This window comes from Callionymus lyra, chromosome 4, assembly GCF_982586985.1.
Source record: "Callionymus lyra chromosome 4, fCalLyr1.hap1.1, whole genome shotgun sequence".
Lineage (NCBI taxonomy): Eukaryota > Metazoa > Chordata > Actinopteri > Syngnathiformes > Callionymidae > Callionymus > Callionymus lyra.
In genome coordinates, this window is record NC_141821.1 from 32,650,507 (window position 1) to 32,661,102 (window position 10,596).

General features: G+C 45.7%; 1 protein-coding gene across 1 annotated transcript in view; it reads left to right on the forward strand.

The window, feature by feature from the left end:
• Positions 1–10,525, forward strand: part of boc (BOC cell adhesion associated, oncogene regulated) — a 32,621-nt gene extending 22,096 nt beyond the window's left edge. Inside the window, exons 4-18 of the mRNA XM_087789875.1 lie at positions 2,662–2,808; positions 3,854–3,997; positions 4,076–4,369; positions 5,486–5,758; positions 5,833–6,101; positions 6,168–6,333; positions 6,405–6,467; positions 6,679–6,888; positions 7,485–7,660; positions 7,731–7,953; positions 8,019–8,204; positions 8,273–8,460; positions 8,534–8,622; positions 9,405–9,553; positions 9,641–10,525. Coding sequence (XP_087646001.1) covers positions 2,662–2,808; positions 3,854–3,997; positions 4,076–4,369; positions 5,486–5,758; positions 5,833–6,101; positions 6,168–6,333; positions 6,405–6,467; positions 6,679–6,888; positions 7,485–7,660; positions 7,731–7,953; positions 8,019–8,204; positions 8,273–8,460; positions 8,534–8,622; positions 9,405–9,553; positions 9,641–9,810 — 2,747 coding nt within the window. The 3' untranslated portion in view covers positions 9,811–10,525. The remainder of the gene's footprint in view (positions 1–2,661; positions 2,809–3,853; positions 3,998–4,075; positions 4,370–5,485; positions 5,759–5,832; positions 6,102–6,167; positions 6,334–6,404; positions 6,468–6,678; positions 6,889–7,484; positions 7,661–7,730; positions 7,954–8,018; positions 8,205–8,272; positions 8,461–8,533; positions 8,623–9,404; positions 9,554–9,640) is intronic.
• The last annotated feature ends 71 nt before the right edge of the window (positions 10,526–10,596 follow it).

The following is a 10,596-nucleotide window of genomic DNA, read 5'->3' on the forward strand; positions in this document are numbered from 1 at the left end:
GACGGCGTGAAACCTGAGTCGCAGGAATGGAGGGGACTGAGGGGCCAGTCAGAGCAGGGAGAGGGGCCATGGTGGTGTTCCTGCAGGAGCCTCCCTCGACCCCCCTCTGCTCCTCACATCACCTCACTCCACTTGACAGCGGAACTCGGCAGAACTCATGGCCCCGTAGTTGAGTGGAAGGCTGGTGTGTGAGAAGCTGGAGGGTGATGCGGGTGTGGCTGAGAAGGGCCGGTCGGGGGACACGGGTTTATGCCTCGCTTGAACACAGTGTTGCGTTCACGATTTTGCTGAGTTGATGATGCGTGAACCAGTTTGAGGTTCTTTCAGGCCAGTCGGGACAAGATTTGCACACAAGATGAGACGTGATGTCACATTCCCTGTCTCCTACCAGGCCTGCACAAACTCCCATTTCTCTCCCTCCACACATCCCTCACTCGTCACTTTCTCACCCTTCATTATCTTTCACTTTCACTCCTGTCACTCAAAACAGATGTGCACCTTGCTTGACCAACAATTTCAATAGTTCATTTCAAAAAAGTAAATCTTAAAACAATAAGTATTATTTTTTCTTTCTCTGAGCGCTTACGAATGTGTCGTGAATTCTGGTAAATTAGTTTATTTGATTACGCTTCTTAATCATCAATTACATCGCCCGTGTTTACTTAAAGAACTATATTCAGAATTGTTAGGCTATAGACCAGGGATCAAAATCCTTTCATACTTTTTGCCCAAAGCCCAAGTTTTATATTTACTGAACCACCTTCTCAAGGAGTATCAAAGTCGACTTAAAAAATTAACCTCTGTTTTATTTGAAGTCTTTGTATACTTCTTGACATCTGTAATCTCTTTCCCTTAGCTTAACCTAAACACTGGCATCTTTATACGCCACTAAAATGGACATGAATCTACTTTTTAGATTTTTAGAAGACCATCTGGCAGCCACATAAAAATGACTTGGCAGGCCAGATTTTGCCCCTTGAGCTGGGCTGCAACATTAAACGTGAGCGTGGATCAGTGTTGTCGTCACAGCTGCATTATAAAACTACTCGCTGTATCTCAACCCTATAAGGAGCTGCTGTGTGGTGCATGTATGCGTGCTCCTCTGGTCCTGCTAGTTGTTTGCACATGTTTTCGGTGATCACTCAGGTTCCAGACTTGCCACTCTGTCTGACTTAAAAGGAGCTGCAGGTTTTTGGCAGAAGTTAAAAGTTCCCGGAGACGTTCACCCCTCCACATAACGTGAGCAAACAATTGGCACAAACATGTTTTCTATCACGCACACAGGCCTCCTGCTGCTGCACGTAAAAATGATGGATGTACGGTCTGGTGAGAAATATTTAAGTGGGCCGTGCCGCGTCGCTCTGGCGTCGAAGGTCTGTTTCACTTTATGAACGCAATCAATCCTCGATTCTCACCCCCGACACGCTAATGGACACACCTGAGGAGCATCCATGCGGGGCCGAGAGACGGCGGGTTAAAAGGGGCAACGGGAGGTATTTAGCTAGTGGAGGCAGGTAGGTTGGACAGATATCAGTGGGGGTGCTGTAAAAACACAACCTGATTGATTTAGCAAATGGAGCGCACACACGGAACACACACCACTCGGCTGGCTGGGATTCTCATCTTTCTAAATAAGGGTGGAAGCAGGCCCGGTCCAGCGATGGCAGAGAATAAACCAGAGATTCTCACAGTGACACTGTTTGCTCTCAGTGAATCACGGCTGCTATCTGTGGACGCCGTCGTGCTCCCGGCCTGGCTGCAGTCGTTGAATTAGAGTTGTAAACAAAGGCCTCGTCGTCTGACTGTGTACCAGCAGCTTGCTCTTTTTGCCAAATGGACCCGGACTGGGCCAAGAAAAACACACCTCTGGAAAAAACAGCGGGTCTGTGTTTGCTAAGAATAAATCAACAAGACTGTTGGACTTTTAATTGCGCTTCTGGAGAAAGTGCCATTAATCACTGTGGTCAGGAGTGGCCTGCAGACATCCTTGTCTTAAGCAATGATGTGTTTTTGCTACAATAAATGATCTTACTTGAGTATTTTTCTTAAAATAAACATCTACTTGTGCTACTTTGTTTTCCTCCTTCATCCAAAAATATGAAATGCACCTTTTTGAACCAGCGGTTTTTAACTGACATTTGAGTTGAATTCCTGATTGTCATCAAGCACATTGATACAAATGTCAGTGTGTAGATTTAACAGCGACCTTTCACCACAATTTGAACGATTTCCCTGGTGTATTAAAGACAGCCTTCTCCCTCAAATTCAAATTTTAGTTCTTTCTCTGAAACTCTATCTATCATACAACTCTCCCCTCTGACCTCCATGGTCAGGCCTATGGGCCGGTCGGGCAGGGATTTAGGGGGTCACAGGTCAGCTGAGTGTCTCTGCTGTGCAGACTGAGAGTCTGTGGGACGGAGTCGAGGCCCAGGGCTCTAGTAATCCCACTCCTCATTTCCCACAGAATCTAAAGCAGCCCTGCTATAATGTTTGGCCGGATTAGTGACGCAGGCTATCTTGTTACCACTTTTAGGCTTTTGGCTTTCTAATCTCTGACATGAAACCAGAAGAAAAGACATCTTCTTCCAGCTACAGTGTCCGAATGTGGTCCACCTGATGGAACATTTCTGCAGCTGCGTGACTCTTCTCTGTGCTCCTCAGAACTGCGAGACTTCGAGCACGATGACCAGCAGGAAATTGAGGTCGATGAAGGCAACACAGCTGTTATTGAATGTCACCTCCCGGAAAGTCAACCCAAGGCCCAGGTCCGCTACAGCGTCAAACAGGAATGGCTGGAGACATCCAAAGGTATTCCCAAACTGTCATTTACAAGAATGCTCTAATCCTGCGGATCCGTCCTGGAACCAGTGATAAGAGTTTTATCTGAGGAATGTTGAAACATCTTCTTGTTTATTTTCACAACTATTTACTTCCAAGTTGGCTGGAGGAGAAAAGCTTCAGTGGTTTGTGGCTGGTATGATAATGATGCCTCAAGGTTGCTGATATCTGTGGTTTATCAGCGAGGAAACCACATTGACAGAGACAGATTGAAGGGATCCACCTAGTGGACATTGTTGTAATTACGCCTTTCTGCTCAAAACGTCACTCGAATCCTCTTTTTATTCCCAAAATACCTGCATAGGTGGTTTTAATAGGATCAATGTCTAATAAAGCAGATGTAATCCTCAACAAAAGTTCAGAATGTTAAGAACCAAGAATGTTAATTAAAGACCACAAATTGTGATGCTTTTCTCTCCATAATATTTTTAAGCTGAATTCTTTATTGAAAAATGTTTACTTACTGGCATGATTTAGTTGACATGCTAGTAATCATCAACTTCATATTAACTGTATTGAATATTATGCAAATCCAACTACAAGGATGAATACAAAATATTTAACTACTAGAAAGTCATGAAATCAGAAGCCTTCATCAGGCTTCTAATTTTACCATATTGTGATTTATTTCTGTTTTAGTTCTGCAATATTATTGCGCGTCATTTATTTCCTCGATATAATTTGATACTTTCTTGACAGCAATTATCTTAATTTGTCAGCAGGTGGCAGCAGCGATACAACAGGCGAGAACAAGAACTGCATGTCAAATTAGTCTTCAATCCAGATTATAATTCATAAAACCATCAAATTCGAATCACAACTTAATTGTCTCATTATCAACATTCCCTGAAAATGTCATTGAAATAGTTCTGTCTTGTGAGTTATTTTATCAACAGACTACAAAAGGAAGAAAAAAAGTATTGTTTCTTATGATGACAAAATCGAATATAATTTATGCTCATCCTAATCTAGTTTATTGTCATAGTGTTTTCCTCACATTGCATCTCTCTTTCAGGTAACTACCTCATCATGCCGTCAGGGAACCTGCAGATCGCAAACGCCACTCAGGAAGACGAGGGTCCGTACAAGTGTGCCGCCTACAACCCTGTTACCCAAGAGGTCAAAACCTCCACTGCTGCTGACCGCCTGCGCATACGCCGTGAGTTACTACCTCCGCGGCTCAAACATTCAGTCATTAAACCCAACGTGCCGTTAACATGTTATAAAACCTGCTCAGGGTCCACTTCAGAAGCCGCTAGAATCATCTACCCGCCGGCCTCTCGCTCCATCATGGTCACCAAAGGTCAGCGGCTAGTGCTGGAGTGTGTGGCCAGTGGAATCCCCACGCCGCACGTCACCTGGGCTAAAGACGGACAGGACATCCGTTTCCACAACAACACACGCTTCCTGCTCAGCAACCTGCTCATCGACGCAGTGGCCGAGGGCGACTCGGGCACCTATGTGTGCAGAGCAGACAATGGCATTGGATCCGCCAGCTCTGCCACTGTGCTGTACGACGTCCAGGTGTTTGGTGAGTTAGATTTTGAGTGTGAATAGATACATGGAACTAATCATAATAATAATATTATTAATAATAATAATAGCTTCAGCAACAAGCTCATTCTACTTGTTACAAAAACAAAACAAAAACATTTTGACATGAAAGTGGATTTTTCTTTCATCATGTCTTATATAATTATAAGACGAAGAAACCTTTAAAATCAATTTTGAAACTACAGAACAGCAGAAAAACTAACTAAACTAAACTAACCCCCTAAAATGAATTCACAACTTTCCTGCACAAATGAGTGAATGATGCGTTAGACCCGAGTGACACCACTTTGAACGTTTCATCTTTGAATCTACTCGGAGTCGTGCGGTGCATTGTTTTTCCTGCTTCAGCAAGAAAGTTTTCCTAAGACCAACACAATCAGTCCTCGATGTATTAACGAGTCTTCAGTGGACCCGGAGACTGTGTGTTTGTGCGACACAGTCGGCGGAGACAGGACGCTCTATTCTGTAACTAACCTTGATTGATTATGTGGAGGTTATGGATGACTGTTTTTATAGTGATTTTTGTGTGCGTCCGTGTGTACAAGTGTGTGTTCTGTGGGCTTGTCTTTGTGCAGCTGGCTGCTATTAAAGCCGTGGAGCTGCTGGAGCTGTAATGAGCTCCGTTTTTCCTTGATTCACGAGCAGCCAACCATCAACTAGCTGGCTCGGACTGGTCGACTCCACTGATTCAAACATGCACACACACACACATGCACACGCACACACACACACACACACACACATACACACACACACACACACACCTCTCACAGTGAGGACAGCTCAACATTACCACTAATGAGTTAAGCAGAACTCAGAACAACGCAACAGAATACAACTTATAAATACACAATAAGACTCCATGCTTAGTTTTGGTAATAAATATATATAATATAATATATAATAAATGGAATAAAACTAGAAAGAAGTAACAAGTCGTTTTCTCAAAATGAGACTTTTGTCTCGTATTAAATGAAATGACCACATAAAAGAGAAAACAAGTGAACCAAATACAATGCAACAGGTACACAAGTGTGAATATTAGTAGTATAGTGGGGATCTCCATGGTAACAAGTCTTCATCTCACCTGCAGAGCCTCCCCTAGTGACGGTGGAGCTGCAGCAACAGGAGGTGATGTACGGCGAGACGGTGAGGTTCTCCTGCCAGGCCCGCGGTAAACCCGCCCCCTCCGTCATGTGGCTCCACAACGCTCAGCCGCTCTCGCCGTCATCTCGTCACCGGGTGACCTCGCGGCTGCTGCGGGTCTTCAACGTGGGTCCTCAGGACGAGGGTCTGTACCAGTGCATGGCAGAGAACGGAGTGGGCAGCTCGCAGGCGTCCACTCGCCTCATCGCCATTTCGACAGGTGAGTCCAGGATCTTCCAGCTGTGGAACCTCGAGTCCCTCACAGTGCACTAATGACACACATTCTTCTGGTAGGAATCGCCCCTCGTGGCAAGTTGCCCTCCATGTACCGGCCTCTCAGCCCAGACAAGGTTCTGAAAGAGCAGCCGCCTGTGAAGCCTGGGGTCGTCGGAGCCATGTTGCCTCTGGACTGTTCTTCACTGCCCGGACAAATCCTCCCGGCTGAGGCTCCGGTGATCCTCAGTCAGCCGCGCACGGGCAAGGCCGACTACTACGAGCTGACCTGGAGGCCCAAACACGAGCGGGGCGCCCCAGTGCTGGAGTACATGGTGAAGTACAGAAAGGTAGGACTCTTGAATTCACGCTCTGATGCGTTTAAGTGCGGCCATGACTGACCTCTGCTCTCTCAGGTGGGCGACCCGCTGGCCGAGTGGACCTCCAGCAGCATCTCAGGGACCCTCCATAAACTCACCCTGGCCAAACTGCAGCCCGACAGCCTGTATGAGGTGGAGATGGTGGCCAAGAACTGCGCCGGTCTGGGACAACCTGCCATGGTGACTTTTAGAACTGGGAAAGGTAAAGAAAAACTTAAGAGACAACATTGTCATCGTGTTGCATTTTCATCTTCCTTGTTGTGTCTTTTGAAGGTCGTAAAGGGAGTTCAGTCGACCTGCCCAAAACTCCTGCCGTCCCGTCACCCAGCCTTTCTCGTAAGTGTTCCTGACGCCCTCGACTCTTACCAACACTAACTTCAACAACCGCATGTTAGACTCTGAACTTTTAATCTCACTAACACGGACTCTTCTCGGTCTCTTCCTCCACTTCTGTCTCTGAAGGATGAACCTCCGTAAGTGGTCAACTTTGACTCACTCTGATGTTCGGACTTTATTTCTCACCCCTTTTTCTGATGTTGTTCTGCAGCTCCCGAGGCTCCGGACAAACCCACCGTCTCCACGGCGACGGAAACATCGGCGTACGTGACCTGGATTCCGCGCGGAAACCGTGGATTTCCCATCCAGTCGTTCCGGGTGGAGTACAAGAAGGTGAAGAAGGCGGGCGAGGACTGGGTGACGGCTGAGGAGAACATCCACCCGTCACGACTCTCCGTGGAGATCACCGGCCTTGAGAAAGGTTAGACACGTTCGCCAACTAAACAAATGTTGAGGCACATCTGAGATGTAATCATGTTTAACAACCTGATCACAATGAAAGGAATGAAAATGTGTTTTAAACAAAACTTAAGGGATTTTCTATTTTGAATGTTGTGGAAACTGACACTTAAAAATTGTTTGGTATTGACAAAACTAACTCTGATCCTTTCATGTATATCTTTAAACTGTTGTTTTTTTACCAATTAAATATTAATATTTTCAAAAGGTGCCTTTCTGGATACTTAAGGTCACAATACAGATGTATTTAAAACAGCAAAACACATTCGAACACCATTTAAACAGCAAAACATATCAAGTATATTTGTTGTGACTCATAACACAGGAGACACAAATGTTTTTTTTCGTTTAAGTAAAAACACTACCTCTTTTATCAAGATCCTTTTCTCAACTTTTTTTTTCATTTTTTCTCAATTGTTGACTTTATATCATCTCTAATGTGAATCTATCGGATACTATCAGTGTGCCTTTCATCATTCTGTGGACGTAGTGTGAAATATAGTTTCTGTGAGGTCGGAGCCTCTGGTGGCAGACGCTGACGATGCTCTGCTCCTGCAGGAACCTCCTACAAGTTCCGGGTCGTGGCGGTGAACGTGATCGGTTCCAGTCCGCCCAGCGCCCCCTCCAAAGCCTACACAGTGGTGGGGGGGAGGACACACGAGCGACCGGTGGACGGCCCGTACATCACCTACAACGAGGCCATCAACGAGACCACCATCATCCTCAAGTGGACGGTGAGAGTCTCAAACCTGTGAACGATGGCTCGTGTTCCACTTGAGTCTCAACGACTTGTTGCGCCTGCAGTTCACGCCGGTCAACAACACGCCCATCTACGGCTTCTACATCTACTACCGGCCCACCGACAGCGACAACGACAGCGACTACAAGAAGGACGTGGTGGACGGAGACCGCTACTGGCACTCCATCACCGACCTGCAGCCGGAGACGGCCTACGACATCAAGATGCAGAGCTTCAACGAGAAAGGCGAGAGCGAGTTCGGGAACGTGGTCATCCTGGAAACTAAAGGTGAGAGTCGGTTTGTCTGAGAGTGAGCGTGAGCAGCACCGCTGACGGTCTCCGTCGTCCCGCAGCTCGTCCAAACCACCCGCGACCAGGACCTTCAGAAACACCCGAAGACATCTCCGGACAGTCCGGCGGACTGATAACTCGACCCGGAGACCTGCCGTACCTCATCGTCTGCCTGGTCCTGGGAGGGTTTGTCTTCATCATCGTGGCCTTCATCCCCTTCTGCCTGTGGAGGTCCTGGGCCAAGCAGAGTGAGTCTTCCTCCGTCCTCCTGCTCTCAACTCAACTGGATGATTTTAACGATATCTCAAACTTCCAGAACAAACATCCGACATGTCGTTCCCGGCTGTTGCCGCCCCGGTGTCATCCTGTCAGTACACCATGGTCCCCCTTCATGGGCGGGTGCTTCCAGGCCCCTGTCCCCTGGACATGAGCGCTCCACATGAGGCCAGCATGGGGGAGCACAAGCCACACGACTGCTCCACCTGTCGACTGGGACTGCAGCAGGTGAGCATCTCCTCCAGGAAACAAGAGTTTGTCGTCCAGGAATGTTTGCTCACTTTATTCATTGGACCTGCAGCGGGAGGCTCACTGTGACATGGAGTGTGACGCGTTGCTGCCCCAGACCATGTCCAACGGGCACGTGCCCGTCTGCCCCTGCACCCCCAGGTATGATAGTACCTCAGGAGAACTTGACCAGGCTCTCTTTAGGCAACACAAGTCCAGAAACTCAGTAGGAATCTTTTGAAAGGTTCACAAAATCACAGACCATCCTTGGAAAACTGTGGTTGGAATTTGTGACTTTTAATGTGTCATAGGGTTTGTGGAACCAGTTTTCTCTCACCGAGCAGCAACAGCTACTGAACCCTTGCTAAAGAATATAAACAAGATTGAAACAAATCCTTGTAGAAAAACGTAAAATAATCTCATAAGGAGATCATTTTGAACAAAAGACTGTCTTCTTGCTTTTTGGCTTTTAGAAATTTCAAGTGAAATAACAGCGACTCGTGTATAGAAACTACTTTGAAATATAGTCTTCGAATATTTCTTTGGATCTGGAAACATTTGTTCAGTAGTTTTCTGTAAATTAAAAACCCCTCTTTTTACTTAAATACTTGAAAGGGAAATTTAATTTTAAAGTTCATTATATATTGAAAATGTATAAAATAATCAAATCAAAAAAACATTATGTGGTAAAAATGTAAATTATGGGGCACAATATTATAAACTATGCCATTAAAAGTGTAAATTAATATATTAATACAAGTAAAAAAAAAAAGGTTCTCAGTAGAAGAAATGAACACTGTGACACACTTTAAGTGTAGATACGGTTAAGAAACACTTATTGAAAAACATAGAAAAATAATAGTTACAATATTAAACCCAAAAAACTAAATGAAATTAAACAATAAAGAAATGTGCTCAGCAAAGTATGCATTTTGTGTCTGCAGTCCTGGTCCTCACTCTCACTCGTGCTGCTCTCCCGGCGACGACTCCACCCTCCAGCTCCTGGACTCCTTCCACCAGCTGCCGCGTCCACAGGAGCTCGGAGGAGACTGTAGCTTCAGTGGAGGCAGCAAGACGCTCCATGCATCTTCAAGTAGGTCACATGATGCTCTGCATCATTTCTTAGTATCGAGGCCTACGCTTGAAACATGTTTTCTAAGCAGTTTTCTGTCCGACACAGAGCCGGGATCATGTTCTCTCCTGTCGATAGAGGATGAAGGGATTTTCACCACGTCATCTTCGTCGGCAGCAACAACGCCACAGTCCCAGTACACGATACAGGAAATGAGCGTGCTCCCCAGTACAGCGTCCGTGGAGGACAAAAGGACAGCGACCACAGCAGACGCATAGAAGTGTTTTTATAAAGAGGAAATATTTATTTTTGTATCACAAATATTTATATATTTATGTTTGTACATACCTGTCTCAACTGTATATACGCTGTGTGAACAGAGACTATCAAGACTTCCACCTCACCGAGTGTTAGACAGAAGAGATGTTTGTCTAAATGTGAAGATTCCACAAGAGAAATCCACCATCAGCACTTGACGCTTCTCACCTCCTTCCTCACAGACAGCTTTACAGAATGAGCCGCTCTGATGCTGTAGTGACGCGTTCACTTCATCCATGATCCGTCTGTCGCTCTGTTCACGACCGGGTGCAACCTTCTCTTCCAGCAATGTTCAAGAGATTCTATATGTACATAAATATATTGTATAGTTATTTATTTTGGATATTTTTTTAATCACTGAATGGGAGAGATTCTGGAAAATATCTTTTACTCAGTCATGGATAAGCTGAACTTTTCAAGTCTCCAACCAATTCCGAGTTTACACGTTTTGCTGGTTACCAAATGACTGCCAGGTGTGGGCGCCGCTGTGACGAGAGCATCAGTATTATATCCCCCCCGCCCTGGCAGCTCACTTTTAAAAGTATTAGTCCACATGAGACGTCTGCCATCGATATGAAGGAGATCCTGAATCCAAACTCCCGCTTTCCCCAAGTGAGGCTGGTCTGCGGCCGCACACGCTGGAGCACTATTGCATGTAAATAAAAGCTTATAAACAGTTCAGATTCGTCACCTTGTCTCTTATTTCTTGCCTTATTCTGGCATCAATCATATTTTGAATCATTTAT